The following is a 16,664-nucleotide window of genomic DNA, read 5'->3' as shown; positions in this document are numbered from 1 at the left end:
GCTACTCAGGAGGCTGAGGCAGGAGAATGGCTTGAACCCAGAAGGTGGAGGTTGCAGTGAGCCAAGATTGCAACACTGCACTGCAGCCTGGGCAACAGAGTGAGACTTTGTCTCAAAAAAAAAAAAAAAAAGGAAGTGAGAGGATGATTCTGCTGTGCCTCTTTCCAAAACAGCACCCAAATCTGGTCCTTCGGTTTCTGTCTCAGTACAAACTAAGGATGATGTCTCAGAGGCTTTCATGAAAGAGATGCAAGGGCTACTGTGACAGCTTCTGATGCCCGAACAGGCTTCTGTTCACAACAGTGGCCCGTGGAGAAAGAGGCTCCTATTAAACTTAGATGAAAGAGCTGCCTCCATTGTCAGGGTGTTTTCTAATTTCAGTTCAAGGAATATCCTAAAATGCAGCCTTGTTCAGAATTCACTGCACAGAAAAGAAGGTATTTCATTCAGAATAGATCGGTTGTTGAAGCAATGCTGCTAAGATCCATTCCCTTTCACACCACGATTTTCACCGTTTCTTTCCCTTCTCCAGTTCTTTGGACATTTGTGATCTGGGGATCTTAGTTACTTAATTGTTTTGACTCTCTTCTTGTGTGCTATGGGCATTGGAGTAGAGATTTCTGAAAAACCAGTTTACTTCATCTTGCCTTTTGTGTTTCAGTTATTTTTAATATTTTCCTGTAAGTATTTTGTAATATTTTACTTAGAGTGAAATAGATCACAATGTAATTTCCTAATACAAAGCAGGATATGTGGGAAGAAAATGTACAATTCTTTGATTAAAATTATTTCCCACTGAACTAAACTTTGATTCATGTGAAAAATAAATAAATGTTCTACACCAAGAAAAAAAAAAGCTACATATGCATTCACCATTTTTGTTTTGTTTATTTTGTTTTTTTGTTTTGAGACGGAGTTTTGTTCTTGTTGCCCAGGCTGGAGTGCAGTGGCATGATCTCAGCTCACTGCAACCTCTGCCTCCCAGGTTCAAGTGATTCTCCTGCCTCAGCCTCCTGAGTAGCTGGGATTACAGGCACCCGCCACCATGCCTGGCTAATTTTTTGTATTTTTAGTAGAGACGGGGTTTCACTATGTTGGCCAGGCTGGTCTCGAACTCCTGATCTCAGGTGATCCACCTGCCTCGGCCTCCCAAGTGCTGAGGCGTGAGGCACTACATCTGGACTGCTGGGGGGTTTTTTTGTTTATTTGTTTGTTTTATTTTGTTTTAAGCTGGAGTCTCTGTTGTCCAGGATGGAGTGCAATGGCAAGATCTTGGCTCACTGCAACCTCTGCCTCCTGGGCTCAAGGGATTCTCCTGCCTCAGCCTCCCAAGTAGCTGGGACTACAGGCATGTGCTTGGCTAAGTTTTGTATTTTTAGTAGAGATGGGGTTTCACCATGTTGGCCAGGCTGGTTTGGAACTCCTGACCTCAAGTGATCCTCCTGCCTCGGTCTCCCAAAGTGCTGGGATTATAGGCATGAGCCACTGAGCCTGTCCCTGCATTTACCTTTGAATCAGCAATCCTACTTTTAGGAATTCACCCTGAAGATATACTTCCAACAATAAGAAAACCCATTTGCACAAGGTTTATTATTGAAGCATTGTTTGCAATTGCAGAATAATTTAAACAACTTAAATGCCACACATCTAACAGTGCTTAAATGAACTATGGTACATTCGCACAATGGACTACTATGAGGTTGTAAAGAATGAGGAAAACCTCAATGAATTGATACAATTTCCAGAATTTATTAAGTTAAAGAAAGACAAAGTGGGCCGGGCGCGGTGGCTCAAGCCTGTAATCCCAGCACTTTGGGAGGCCGAGACGGGCGGATCACAAGGTCAGGAGATGGAGACCATCCTGGCTAACACGGTGAAACCCCGTCTCTACTAAAAAATACAAAAACCTAGCCGGGCGAGGTGGCGGGCGCCTGTAGTCCCAGCTACTCAGGAGGCTGAGGCAGGAGAATGGCGTGAACCCGGGAGGCGGAGCTTGCAGTGAGCTGAGATCCGGCCACTGCACTCCAGGCTGGGCGACAAAGCAAGACTCTGTCTCAACAAAAAAAAAAAAAAAAGAAAGAAAGACAAAGTGCAAAAGATTATCTACAGTATAATATCTATTGTGTAAGAAAGAAGAAAAAATAAGAAAGAAGGAAAAATAAGAAAATACGCATATATCTGCTCATTTCAGCTAAAAAGAAACACAGGCAAGATAAACCAGAAACTGAAATTAGATACCTACAGGGAATGTCAAGAAAGGGATGAAAAACACAAAGGAAACAGGGATAAGAGAAAGGCACTTTCCTAAATATAACTTTTTGTGTAGTCTAGACTTTGGAATCATGTTAGTGTTTTACATGCTCAAAACAGAAAAATAAATAAAATCGGCCTGGCGCAGTGGCTCACACCTGTAATCCCAGCACTTTGGGAGGCCGAGGCGGGAGGATCACGAGGTCAGGAGATAGAGACCAGCCTGGCCAACGTGGTGAATTCCCGTCTCTACTAAAAATACAAAAATTAGCTGGGCATGGTGGTGCATGCCTGTAATCCCTTCTACTTGGGAAGCTGAGGTAGGAGAATTGCTTGAACCTGGGAGTCGGAGGTTGCAGTGAGCTGAGATTGCACCACTACACGCCAGCCTGGTGAGAGAGCAAGACTCCGTCTCAAATAAATAAATAAATAATCAACAAGGATAAGGACAATCTTATATAAATGAAAGTTTGATACAAAAAGCTGCCAAATGAATGAAACTGATCATGAAATGAATGACATAACCACACTGAAGGACGGTTGGGGAAAAACACAAGCAACACAAGATTAAGACCCTGTGCCCTCAGGTTACAAACCCAAACGTCCCTAACAAACAATTAACTCGAATTAAAATTAGAGTTAAATGAAAATTAGAGTCATCTAATCAGAACTCGAATTAAAATTAAAATCTAATTTTCACAGAGGCATAAATTAACAGGTCTGAAATGACTTTCGTACATTCTGCAAGGGAGCAAGTAAGAAAATATTTAATATATTGTGTAAAATGGGAGTCAGTTTTCTCATTGTCAAAGACGGAAGTTGTGAACATAAAATACAGGATAAAATAAACCCTGTGGGCTGGACACAGTGGCTCACGTCTGTAATCCCAGCACTTTGGGAGGCCAAGGCGGGTGGATCACTTGAGCTCAGGAGTTCGAGATCAGCCTGGCCAACACAGTGAAACCCCCACCTCTACTCAAAGTACAAAAAATTAGCTGGTCGTGGTGGTGGGCACCTGTAATCCCAGCTACTCAGGAGGCTGAGGCAGGAGAATCACTTGAACCCGGGAGGCAGAGGTTGCAGTGAGCCGAGATTACACCATTGCACTCCAGCCTGGGCAACAAGAGCGAAACTCCATCTCAAAATAAATAAACAAACCCTGTGTAGAAATTTTAGTGTGAACTCCTGGGGGTAGATAGAAAGATACTGTTGGAATGGATATAGCTGAAGGAGGATGTGTAGGTGTGTGTATACAAACTTATATAATGCTACTGCTATCACAGATCAAGTTCTCAATAATATTTTTCTAGGCTCTGTATTCCATTCCACTGGTATATTTTTCTGTGCCTACTGCACTGTCCTTATAAATTCTCTTTGATATTTTTATTTCTTTATTCTTTGACATTTATTTTACCATTAGTCTGTAAGTTTTCATGACAAATCTGGTTAAGGATTTGATTTAAAATTTGTTAAACTGGCCAGGTGCTGTGGCTCATGTTTGTAATCCCAGCACTTTGGGAAGCCAAGGCAGGAGGATCACTTGAGCCCAGGAGTTCAAGACCATGCTGTGCAACGTAGTAAGACCCTGTCTCTACAAAAAATTTTTTTAAAAAATTAGCTGGGTATGATGGCACATGCCTGTAGTCCCAGCTACTGGGTTGGACTGGGGTGCTGAGGCAGGAGACTCGCTTGAGCCCAGGAGGCCAAAGCTGAAGTGAGCTTTGATTGTGCCACTGAACTCTGGCCTGCGTGACAGAGTGAGACCCTGTTTCAAAAAAAGATTACATTAATAGGCTAATACAGGCAGAATTGACGTATTTCATAAGATAATCCCTAAGCATTGCATATTTTTTATGCTATTGGAAATAGTATTTTTTGTTTCAACTTCCAAATGTTTATCGCTGAGTATACAAATAGATTTCTTTTTTTTTTTTTTTTGAGACGGAGTTTTGCTCTTGTCGCCCAGGCTGGAGTGCAGTAGTGCAATCTCAGTTTACTGCAACCTCCACCTCCTGGGTTCAAGAGATTCTTCCACATTAGCCTCCTGAGTAGCTGGGATTACAGGGGCTCACCACCACACCCAGCGATTTTTTTTGTATTTTTAGTAGAGATGAGGTTTCACCACGTTGGCCAAGCTGGTCTCAAACTCCTGACCTTAGGTGATCTACCTGCCTCGGCCTCTCAAAGTGCTGGGATTACAGGCGTGGTGAGCCACCACGCCCGGCCAATTGCATTTTTTAATATATCAATATTGTATTCTGCAGTTTGTATTCACCCTTCCTCCACCCTTTTGCTCTATCTGGTGGTCCCTTGATGGATATATGAGGCCCACCCACGTTGGTGGGGGTGGATCTGCTTTACTCAATCTACAGCTTCAAATGCTCCTCGTTCCTGGAAACACCCCTACAGACACACCCAAAAATGCTTAACCAGTGAGCGGTCATCCCTTAACTCAGCTGACACCTAAAATTAACCACTACCTTTTCCAAATATTTGAGGGTTTCCCACTCTTTTTCTATTGATTTTTAACTTAATCGCACTGTGGGCACAGATTACGGCTTGTATGGCTTAAATACTTTCCAATATATTAGGACTTGTAGGACCTGACATGGATTCTATCTTGGCAAGTGATGTGTGTATTTGAAAAGAATGCTTACACTGCTGTTACTCGGCAGAATATTCTGTAAACGTCAATTAGGTCAAGTTGGTTAATAGTATTGTTCAAGTCTTCTGTATCTTCACTGATTTTAGCTGAATTATTCTAGAAATTTACAGAAAAATTTCCTAGAACTGAGTTTAGCATGACTGCATGACTGAGAAACGATATATAAAAACTGATATATAAAAATGAATTGTATTTTTGTGTATTACCAATGACATTTGGACATTTAGATAAAAACTTGTTACATGACGTCAAATAAAAAATCTGGAGCTTAAGTTCACAGAACAGACAATGTCAAGAAAAATAAGAAGAAAAAATCTGGACTTGGTAAAGGGAGACTATTTGAAAGGATGGTTGCAAAGTGGTGGGGAGGGGCGTACTACTGCAGCAGGGAGAATGCACTGAACATAAGATCTGTTTGTCTCAGGGTTAGGCAAAGGGGTTTTCTTTTATAGGGAGGGAAAGTAAGTAAAAGAAGTGGGATGAAGGAGAGTGGCATGGTGGGACAGTAGATCCAATCAGTGACTTACCCTGAGTCCAGTCTATTCTCTCCAGGGGTGGAAGGGAGGGTGAGCCAAAGTTCAGGGGTCCGGGGGTAGAAGAGAATCTAAACCAAAGTCTGGTTCACAAGCATTTTGTTCCCACTGATCACTGGGGACAAGCAGTTTAGCTAATTTATGAGGCAAAGAATGGGAATTTGGAAGGCCTGTGTCTGGCCTCGACTGGGGTCTTCAAGGGCAGCATTCATGAGTCATACTGGGAAGGATGGTTCTCTGCAGTAAACTATTTTCCAGAACACCAAGGACAAGGGACTCCTTTAAATGTGTCTGTTTCCTAGGACCACAGGGTTCAGGTAAAATTCAACATTGTCAATAGAGAAGAAAACGGGGGCCAGAAATGTGAAAATACAGGAAGTGCTCAGTATTGAGGATCTCAAGTGTAAAGGTATGACAGGAGGCGAGACTGAAAAGAGTAATGGTTACAGCCAAGTTTGAACATTTGAGTGCCAACCCATCAGGGTTACATGACAGGCGAGTCTGTGGGCTCAAGCGTGCACCTCAGACGGGGCTGCTCAGGCCCTCTCCTCCTAGTGAGGGCCCTGGTACTGGTTCCTGGGGTTTGCCCTGATAAGAGTGGCTAGATGCCTGGCAGCACCAGCTGCTGACTAGACTATGAGAGTGTTTGTCACCAAAAGGTCAGCTCAGAGAGGCAGAATGTGGGGCGGGTGGCTCTTGCTTCAAAGCCCCCTGATGAAAGAGGTATTAGGTTGGTGCAAAGGTAATTCTGTTTCTGCCATTAAAAGTAATGGTGGCCGGATGCAGTGGCTCACGCCTGTAATCCCAGCATTTTGGGAGTCCGAGGCAGGCGGATCACAAGGTCAGGAGTTTGAGACCAGCCTGGCCAATATGGTGAAATGCTGTCTCTACTAAAAACACAAAAAGTTAGCCGGGTATGGTGGCGGGTGCCTGTGGTCCCAGCTGCTTGCGAGGCTGAGGCAGGAGAATTGCTTGAACCTGGGAGGCAGAGGTTGCAGTGAGCTGAAATCGCACCACTGCACTCCAGCCTCGGCAACAAAGCGAGACTCTGTCTCAAAAAAAAAAAAAAAAAGTAATGGCAAAAGCCGCAGTTACCTTTGCACCAACCTAATACTTTCTTCTCCTCAGACAGTCTGTGGCTGCATCACAGACAGCAGCCCAGCTGTGCTGGAGCTGAGTACAGGAAGCTGCTGCCGAGCTGTGGGGATGGGCAGGGACTCCACTCGGAAGCCTTATGTAGCCAGGGTTTCAACACTCCCTCCCCAAGTGTGAGCGCTGATTCCTGTTCGAGGGAGTGAGCCTCCTCCTCAGAATCACAAGTCTTTCTGCAAGGCAGATATGCCTCATGGGTGTCTACCTTTCAAGGAGCAATCCTGCCTGGACTGTCTTTTCCTCAACACCTTTGCTTTCATACCAGAAACAGAAGACAAAAGCCCAAAGCCATTAAAAACAAAGTAGCAATTAAAACACCCAAGGGCACTAAACTGCTATTAGAAGAGGAATCTAGCCCCTCAGCAATATCTAAAAACGTACTTTGAGGGAGAAACAAGAAGTCACTCTTTCAGAGAAGATGAGCCACCAGGAGCCAATCTGGAAGGCCTTCATGATGTAGGTGTCTACCTTGGACAAGGTTGCAGGAACAGCTGTAACGACCACAACAGCAGGAAGCTGTGCGGTTGCAGCCCCAGTCTGAATCCACCAGGCTAAGCTGTGCACAGGGACCACAGTCAACTGCCCAGGCTCTTTCCTCCAGCTGGATCACCCTCCCCGTTCCCCAGGTATTTCCTGCTGACGCTTCTTCTATCTCAAGGTACATCTCCCTGGTAGCTCCCTGGGGAGGGGCTCCATCTTACTCATCTGTGCTGGCTACAAAGTAGGGGCCTTGATGGAGGCTGGTCATCCAGACATAACCCATGCCCAGGACGAAGCATAAAAATACTTGTACAATGAAGAGTGGTTCAATGGTCCATTCTGTTTATTCAGAACAGTAAGATAAATACACCTTAAATATTAAAATTTTTTATATACAGAAATGACCCCACTCCCCAAAAAGTTTGAAAAAATATTGTCTCCTCCTAGATGATAAAGGCAAGAGGAGACAATAAACCCTAGATGACCCATGAAGGCAGAGCCAAGCCCTTGAGGCAGTTTCCTCAGCATAGTTTGGCCAACGCTGGAGGGAAGGTCAAGGAGGTCGAAGGAAAACGTTACGCTGAAAATCCCTTTCCAACGAGGGTGCCAAGCGCCGGTCTTGAACGAAGTACCCCGCCTCAGCATCATTTCCTGAAGCGCTTGAAGAGAGGGTGCACATGTTTGCTGGGCGCCTTGCTCCGTGATGAGTGGTACTCCATGTACACAGTGTCGTCGGCCCCGGACATAGAGCTCATGGTGCCAAAGCGCCGAGATGCCTGCCGGGAACAGCCCATGTTAGTCTCCAGGAGAAAAGACACTCCTTTTATAATATTTATGATCACAGCAAATTTTATAAGACGTACATAAATTTAATACATCATTTTAAATAATGTTTACAGATCGCTTACTGTGTCTCAAGGCATTGTTCTAAGCATTTGACATGCATTATCTCCTCTAATCCTCAAAACTATTATAATCCACACCTTAAAGAAGAGGAAACTGAGACACAGAGAGATTAAGTAACCTCGCCAAGATCACACCGCTCTTAAGGAGATGGGGCTTGAACCCAGGTAGCCGGGCTTCAGACTGTTCTTAACCATAAGGCACACTGCCTCACTTAACAACAGCTTCTAAACAATTTTTTTTTTTTAAGAGAGAAACAGGGTCTCCATATGTTGACCATGTTGGTCTCAAACTCCTGGACTCAACTGATCCTCCCGCCTCGGCCTCCCAAAGTGCTGGGATTACAGACATGAGCCACTATACCTGTTCTGAACAGAATTTTTTAACAGTTAGGGCAGAAGTCCCTTAAAATCTCCTGAGACACCACCATGAGGCTTTGAATCAAGTGGAAGGACAGAAAGCTCTGGGCTTGACTCTTGGCTGCACCTGTCCCTGAGTAACCCTGGGGCAAGGAATTAGTGTCTGCACCTCACCTCAATGACCTCACCTGTAAAATGGGGATAACCATATCCATCCTGACATTTCTATCCTGTGAGGAGAAAGAACCAGGCACCTCCTCACAACCAGTGAGAGCAGTGAGAGCACGCTCCTGGGTTCCCATGGAGAGAGCTCCCTAGTCGGGGAGAAAAGCCTTAGGCTCAAGGGAGGACGGCCCCTCCGCAGGGACAGCTGCTTCCTCGGTCCAGCAGTTGCTCACCTTCCGGCTCTAATGGCAACTGAATTTCAAACGCACCTGACTGAAGTGCGCTTCTCCCCTTGGAGCCTGATAATTCTCCATAATGCTCTCACTAATTAGACCATATATTTGCTTGTTCTACAGCAGGCAAATTTGTAGAATAAATGAAAGGTTGAGTATTTTCACAGAACTCTACATTTTTCAAAGTTAAGTATTGAAGCTACCACAAGAGTTGACCTCAGAGCTGTCTTAGGGGCTAGAGGGCTCAGCTTTACCACTGAGGAGGACCCAGAGGAGAACTGTGTGCCCACGACCAGGAATGGCAGCCCTGGGTGGGGAACTACATGCCCTGGCCTATCACGCTCCCTCCAGTCGCCACCAAGGTGAGCTGGGGTCACCTGCTTGCCATCCTGGGCTTCAACATCAAGATCTAACGAATACTCGTGTGAGTAAAGCAGGAGACGAGTCACAGCCACTGCGAGGTCAGCTGTATGCAACAGGACCAGGGGCACACACCAAAAGGGCAACAGGGGTTGTTTCTATTCATCTCTTCCGTGTTTTCCATTTCCAAAGAAATCCCATGGGCCCATCCAGGGGCCCACAGACTACATGTCTGTGTCTGTGTCTACAAACGCTGCCCTGTGGGAGCACTGACACCTGGACCTTCCTTACCCATTTACTCACCTGGCTGGATCTGGAGCCAAACTCCCCAGCCACCACCTCCTCCTCGGCATCCAGGTCAGTGGCTGCCAGGACCTTCTGTAAGAGCTGTTGCTGCTCTTCTTTTGTCGAAAATGCCAAGTCTTCCTCCTCCATGCCAGCAAGCTTCGTGATCACCTGCAAAGCCCAAGCCAGCAGACATGCTCCCTTCTGCTCTCTCTCCCCAACCCTCCTCTGCCTTCTCCTGGGTCCACCTGCTCTGTTCACTTCCCTCCCCAGGCCCAGCCACCGTGGTGGCCAACAATGGAGAGCTTCTCCCTAGAATTCCAGAGACCAGCATCAGGAGCCGCTTTTAACACGGAGCTTGACTAATGATCTCAAGACCAGAGGGACATAGGAATTTCAGAGAAATGTGCCCCCAACACATAGCATCTAAATGATCACGTATGGAAGATGAACAGGAAGAGTCTTAGTGAGTGTAAAAGGCTCCTTCGGGCAGCCTTCACATCTTGGAGCAGGCAAAGGAGGAACGGACAAGAGACTGGAAGGCACATGCTGTGGCCCTTTAAGAAGGTCCCTGGCATCTGCTGTGCCCAGCAACTGGGGCTTCAGCAGGAATGAGCACATGAAAATGAAAACGATAGGATATCAGGAAGATATTGACAGGACTTCTCTGAAACAGTAAGAACAGCACGGTGGAGACTGGGTTTCATTTCTCTGGGGATAACTTACTACAAGGGCTCCCTATCCCCGCAGAAAACTGGGTTGATTCTGTAAAGGGAACTCTCCTTCCCTCCAATTCTCATAACGTTAATTAAAGGAAAATTCCTAGAAGTAAGGATCTGAGTCCTTCTGGGCAGGGATCCAGAGTATAGACGATGTGCACGTCTGCCCAGGGCCCAACCCCTCCAGGTCATGACTCGGGGAACTCCAACGACTGCTCCTCAACAGGCAGCACCGAAGACACAGCTCCAACCAACACAAACTACTAAGGTACGGTATTGTGCCTTTTTGTCGAGGTCACCTTTCAAAGAATTCAGAGTAGCTCCTTCTGACTTGGTGCTCCTCTGACCCTCACAGCTCGGCAGGAATCAGGAGGTAGGAATGCTATTACCAGCAGGGATTTTCAGGGATGGATAAAACGGTCACAATGCAAATCCTCCAAAAAACTGGGCTCAAAACCCGAGCATCTTGTCCTTTAGGCCAGCATGAGGTCTGAAAAGTGTCCCTGCCTCTAGCTAAAAGAGGGGAGGCGAGACAACCCCGTCCTCCTAAGGCCAATAATGGGAATTCTCACCAACGCATAAAGAGACACATTAAAAATGTATCTAAAAGGCAGCCTGGATTGCAGTCTTTTGCAATCAAGAACCTGGGAGTCTGATGTTCTAGGGATGTCCTTTTAGTGGACCATAGGGGTAATTTAATTCCCCTACTTCTAGAACCCTCCATCTATCCCCAAAATATAAAGCCCTTCTGGACACCAAATACTGACATAAAAATAATATTTGTGTAACAGGAAAGAAAGCAAATGCCTCAGCCAATGAAAGTCAGCCAAAGCTTTAGAATTTCCCAATTATTAAAATACCTGATTCGTAGTACAGGGATGGCTCTGGTGTCTGGGAGGCAAACTGAGGCACACTAAGGCCTGGAGCTTACCAGCTGATGAAAGGAAGGGCTCTCCTAGCTACCTGGATTGGCATCCCTGAGAAAGCAACCCTGCGGGGCTCAGACTCACACAGTGCTGGCCATAGTGCCGTGGCTCAGACTCACACAGTGCTGGCCATAGTGCCGTGGCTCAGACTCACACAGTGCTGGCCATAGTGCCGTGGCTCAGACTCACACAGTGCTGGCCATAGTGCCGTGGCACCTCAGTCCTGCCAGGACGGCACGCTTCCCGCCAACAGCTGCCCTCAGTGATTCGTGCAGAGATAAACGGAGTTTGAGGCAAGGCCTCTAATCCCCGAATGCTTGGTGCCTGCCTGCTGACAGTGGTCCTCACTTCTCCTGGAGGCCAGGGTACCAAGAAGGCCTTGGTCCTAGTCTAACCAGAGGCCAAATGGATATGTACCTTGAAGCTATAACCTTGATCTACCAAGAATCTCTGCCGCTTGGTTGAGTAAGCCATTTCCTGTGTGTCCTGGGATACCAGTGAGTAGAAGAAGGCATTGTACTCCTCTGCAACCATCCCTGTGGGAAAAAATGAGAAAAGGAAAGAAAGAAGACAACATTAGCCATTAGAATGCCAAGAGCTCAGGGTCCCAGGTTCAAAAGCAAGCACTGCAGTGGAAAAGCCCCGCACTTGGGGTTACCACCTGAACTTGGCATGGGATTGCATCAAAATTTAGAAGTCTTTTATGCTTCCAAGGACACCATCAAGAAAGTGAAAAAACAATCCACAGAACAAAAAAATATGTGGAAAGCATGTATCTGATAAGGGATTTGTATCTAGGTTATATAGAAAGCTATTGAAACTCAACAAAACAAATTAATTATAAAATGGGCAAAGAATATGAACAGATTATTTCTCCAAAAACAATATAACAATAGCCAATAAGCACAGGAAAAGGTGCTCCACACCATCAATCACCACGGAAATGCAACTCAAAACCAAAACGAGATTATCACCTCACCCCTACGAGGGTGGCTAGAATCAAAAAAGCAGATAACGGCCACTGTTGTCAAGGATGTGGAAAAACTAGGACCCTCATGCATTGCTGCCGAGAACGCAAATGATGCAGCTGCTTTGGAAAACAGTCTGGCAGTTCATCAAAATGTTAAACACAATGTTATAACCACGTGACCTGGCAATTCCACTTCCAGGCATAAATCCAAGAGAAATGAAACTAGATCCACACAAACATTTGTACATGAATTTCACAGCAGAATTCTTCTAAGAGCCAAAAAGTGGAAACAGTGCAAAAGTCCATCAACAGATGTGTGGATAAATAAAATGTGGTATGTCCATGGAATCGAATATTATTTAGCAATAAAAAAGAATGAAATACTGACAGATGCTACAATATGGATAATTTTTTGAAAACATTATGCTGCCGGGTGTGGTGGCTCAGACGTGTAATCCTAGCACGTTGGGAGGCTGAGGTGGGCGTGGATCACTCGAGATCAGGAGTTTGAGACCAGCCTGGCCAACATGGTGAAACTGTCTCTACTAAAAATACAAAAATCAGCCAGGCATGGTGGCTCATGCCTATAATTCCAGCTACGTGGGAGGCTGAGGCAGGAGAATCCCTTGAACCTGTGAGGCAGTGGTTGCAGTGAGCCAAGTACTCCAGCCTGGGCAACAGAGCGAGATTCCATCTCAAAAAAAAAAAGAAAGAAAGAAAGAAAGGAAGGAAGGAAAAAAAAAGAAAACATTATGCTAAGTGAAAAGAAACCAGTCACAGAAGGCCCCAAATGGTTTGATTCCATTTACATGAAATGTCCAGAAAAGGCCTACAGACATGAAAGTAGATTAGGGGCTGCCTAGGGCTGGGGGTAGGGAACAAGAGGAAATTAGGAGTGGCTGTACATGGATGAGGGTTTCTTTTGGGAGCTCATGAGAATATTCTAAACATGAATTGTGGTGATAGTTGCACAACTTTGTGAACATGGTATTTCCCAGGTTTTCTTCGAGGATCCTTATAGTTTGAGGTCTTACATTTACGTCTTTAATCCATTATGAGTTGATTTTTATATGTGGGGATAGGCAGGGGTCCAGTTTCATCCTTTTGCATACAGTTAGTCAGTTTCCCCAGCACCATTTATTGAATAAGGAGTACCTTCCCCACTGCATATTTTTGCCAAGTTTGTTGAATTGGCAAAAATATGCAGTGGGGAGGGTACTCCTTATACTTAGTTGGCTGCAAGTACATGACATTATTTCTGGGCTCTCTATTCTGTTCCATTGGTCTATGTGTCTGTTCTGTACCAGGACCATGCTGTTTTGGTTACTGCAAGCCCTGTAGCATAGTTTGAAGCTGGATACTGTGAGGCCTTTGGCTTTGTTCCTTTTGCTTAGGCTTGCTTTGGCTATTCAGGTGCTTTTGTGGTTCCAAATGAATTTTATAAGTTTTTTTCTAATTCTGTGAAAAATGATGTTGGCAATTTGATAGAATAGTGTTGAATCTGTAGATTGTATTGGGCAGCTTGGCAATTTTAATGACATTGTTTCTTCCAATCCTCGAGCATAGAATGTTTTTCCATTTGTTTCTGTCACCTATGAGTTATTTCAGGAGTGTTCTGTAGTTATTCCTAGGTTTTGTCTTTTGTTTTTACAGCTATTATAAATTGGATTGTGTTCTTGATTTAGCTCTCAGCTTGAATGTTACTGGTGTATAGAAATGCTACTGATTTTTGTACACTGATTTTGAATTCTAAAACCTTACTCAGTTGCCTATCAGGTCTAGGAGCCTTTTGGTGGAGTCTTTAGGGTTTTCTAGGTATAGAATCATCTCATTAGGAAGACAGATAATTTAACTTCCTTTTTTCCTATCTGGATGCCTTTTATTTCTTTATCTTGCTAGAGTGGTCTGGGTAGAATTTTTAGTACTATGTTGAATAGGAATGGTGAGGGCGGGCTCTGTCTTGTTCCAGTTCTTTTTTTTTGGGGGGACGGAGTCTCGCTCTATCGCCCAGACTGGAGTGCAGTGGCGTGATCTTGGCTCACTGCAAGCTCTGCCTCCCGGGTTCACGCCATTCTCCTGCCTCAGCCTCCCGAGTAGCTGGGACTACAGGCACCCACCACCATGCCCAGCTAATTCTTTGTATTTTTAGTAGGGATGGGGTTTCACCATGTTAGCCAGGATGGTCTCGATCTCATGACCTCGTGATCCACCCGCCTCGGCCTCCCACAGTGCTCGGCTGTCTTGTTCCAGTTCTTAAAGGGAAAGCTTCCAGCTTTTGTTTGTTTAGTATGATGTTGGCTGTAAGTTTGTCATAGATGGCTTTTATTATTGTGAGATATGTTCCTTCAATGCCATTTGTTGAGGGTTTTTATCATGAAGGAATGTTGAATTTTATCAAAAGCTTTTTCTAGGCCAGGCACGGTGGCTCATGCCTTTAATCCCAGCACTTTGGGAGGCTGAGGTGGGTGGATCACCTGAGGTCAGGCCTTCTAAACCAGCACTGCCAACATCGCAAAACCCTGTCTCTACTAAAAATACAAAACTAGCTGGGCATGGTGGTGCATGCCTGTAGTCCCAGCTACTTGGAAGGCTGAGGCAGGAGAATAGTTTCAATCTGGGAGGTGGAGGTTGCAGTGAGCCAAGATTGCACCATTGCACCACTCCAGCCTGGGCAACAAGAGCGAGACTCCGCCTCAAAAAAAAACAAAACAAAACAAAACAAAAAACCCCCCAAAAAAACCACCTTTTCCTGTGTCTATTAGGATGATTATATGCTTTTCATTTTTAATTATGTATGTGGTGAATCACATTTATTGATTTCCACATGTTGAACCAACCTTGCATTCCAGAAATAAAGCCTATTTGTGGTGAATTAACTTTCTGATATGCCACTGGATTTGCTTTGTCAGCATTTTGTTACAGATTTTTGCACCTATGTTCATCAGGAATACTGGCCTGTAGTTTTATTTGTTCATTGTGTCTTTGCCAGATTTTGGTACCAGGATGATACTGGTTTCATAGTATGAGTTAGGGAGAAGTCCTTCAATTTTTTTGAATAGTTTCAGTAGAACTGCATACATCTGGTTCAGGACTTTTTAGTCGGTAGATTTTTTTTTTTTTTTTGAGGTGGAGTCTCACTCTGTTGCCCAGGCTGGAGTGCAGTGGCACCATCTCAGATCACTGCAACCTCTACTTCCTGGGTTTAAGCAATTCTCCTGCCTCAGCCTCCCACGTGGCTGGGATTACAGGCACACACCACCAAACCCAGCTAGTTTTGTATTTTCAGTAGAGACGAGGTTTCACCATGTTGGTCAGGCTGGTCTGGAACTCCTGACCTCAGGTGATCCACTCGCCTCAGTCTCCCAAAGTGCTGGGATTACAGGCGTGAGTTGCTGCACCTGGCCTTATTTATCCTTTCAAAGAATCAGCTTTTTGTTTCACTGACCCTTTGTATTGTTTTTGGGTCTGAATTTGATTTAGTTCTGCTCTGATTTTAGTTATTTCTTTTCTTCGGCTAGTTTGGGGGGTTAGCTTTTTTTAAATTTTTCTAGTTCCCTCAGGTGAAATGTCAAATTAATTTGAGATCTTTCTATCTTCTCGATGTAGGTGTTCATTGCTATAAACTTTCCTAACATTACCTTTGCTGTACCCCAGATATTTGGTATGTTGTATCTGTTTTCATTTGTTTCAAATAATTTTTGATTCCTGCCTTAATTTGTTTATCCAAAAGTCATTCAGGAGCAAGTTGTTTAGTTTCCATGTAATTGTGTGGGTTTTTTTTTTTTCTTTTTTCTTTTTTCTTTTTAGAGATGGGGTCTCTCTGTGTTGCCCAGAATGGTCTTGAACTCCTGAGTTCAAATCATCCTCCCACTTTGGCCTCCCAAAGTGCTGGGATTACAGGCATGCACCACTGTGCCTGGCCAATTGTGTGGTTTTGAGAGTTCCTCCTGGTACTGATTTCTACTTTTATTCCACTGTGATCCAAGAATATGCTTGGTATGATTTTGACTTTTTTGAATTTATTGAGACTTTAATAAAGTCGAGCCTAAAGTCTCACATTGCTTTGTGGCCAAACATATGATCACCCTTTTTTTTTGTTTGTTTGTTTTTAAATTGTGACAGAGTCTTGCTCTGTTGCCCAGGCTGGAGTGCAGTGGCATGATGTCAGTTCACTGCAACCTCTGCCTCCCGGCTTCAAGCCAGTTCTCCTGCCTCAGCCTCCTGAGTAGCTGGGACTACAGGCGCACGCTGCCACACCTGGCTAATTTTTGTATTTTAGTAGAGATGGAGTTTCACCGTGCTGCCCAGGCTGGTTGCAAACTCCTGAGCTCAGGCAATCTGCCGGCCTCAGCCTCCCAAAGTGCTGGGATTACAGGTGTGAGCCACTGCACCCGGCCCATGTGATCAATCTTAAGAGTATATTCTGGGGACAGATGAGAATATATATTCTGGGGTTGTTGGGTAGAGTATTATGTAGGTGCCTATTAGATCCAATTGTTCAAGTCCAGAATTTGTCAGTTTTCTGCCTCTATAATCTGTCTAATGCTGTCAGTGGGGTGTCAAAATCTCCTACCACTATTGCGTGGCTGTCTAAGCCTTTTCCTAGCTCTAGAAGTACTTGTTTTATGAATCTGGGTGCTCCAATGTTGGGTGCATATATATTC

At 44.8% G+C, this 16,664-nt stretch overlaps 1 protein-coding gene and 1 pseudogene across 3 annotated transcripts in view; one reads left to right on the top strand and one right to left on the bottom strand.

Moving 5' to 3' along the window:
• Positions 1–6,720, top strand: part of LOC102119225 (WW domain-binding protein 11-like) — a 29,244-nt pseudogene extending 22,524 nt beyond the window's left edge.
• Positions 6,721–7,400: 680 nt separating this feature from the next.
• ERCC3 (ERCC excision repair 3, TFIIH core complex helicase subunit) overlaps positions 7,401–16,664 on the bottom strand; it is a 36,920-nt gene continuing 27,656 nt past the window's right edge. For all 3 annotated transcript variants that reach the window (XM_045366891.3, XM_015431915.3, XM_045366890.2), the window contains exons 13-15: positions 11,448–11,566; positions 9,404–9,556; positions 7,401–7,856 (exon numbers count right to left, since the gene is read on the bottom strand). In XM_045366891.3, coding sequence (XP_045222826.1) covers positions 7,725–7,856; positions 9,404–9,556; positions 11,448–11,566 — 404 coding nt within the window. In that variant the 3' untranslated portion in view covers positions 7,401–7,724. The remainder of the gene's footprint in view (positions 7,857–9,403; positions 9,557–11,447; positions 11,567–16,664) is intronic.

The sequence above is a fragment of the Macaca fascicularis genome, chromosome 12 (assembly GCF_037993035.2).
Source record: "Macaca fascicularis isolate 582-1 chromosome 12, T2T-MFA8v1.1".
NCBI lineage: Eukaryota > Metazoa > Chordata > Mammalia > Primates > Cercopithecidae > Macaca > Macaca fascicularis.
The sequence above is the reverse complement of the archived record's forward strand: the minus strand, read 5'-3'. Positions and strand labels throughout refer to the sequence as shown.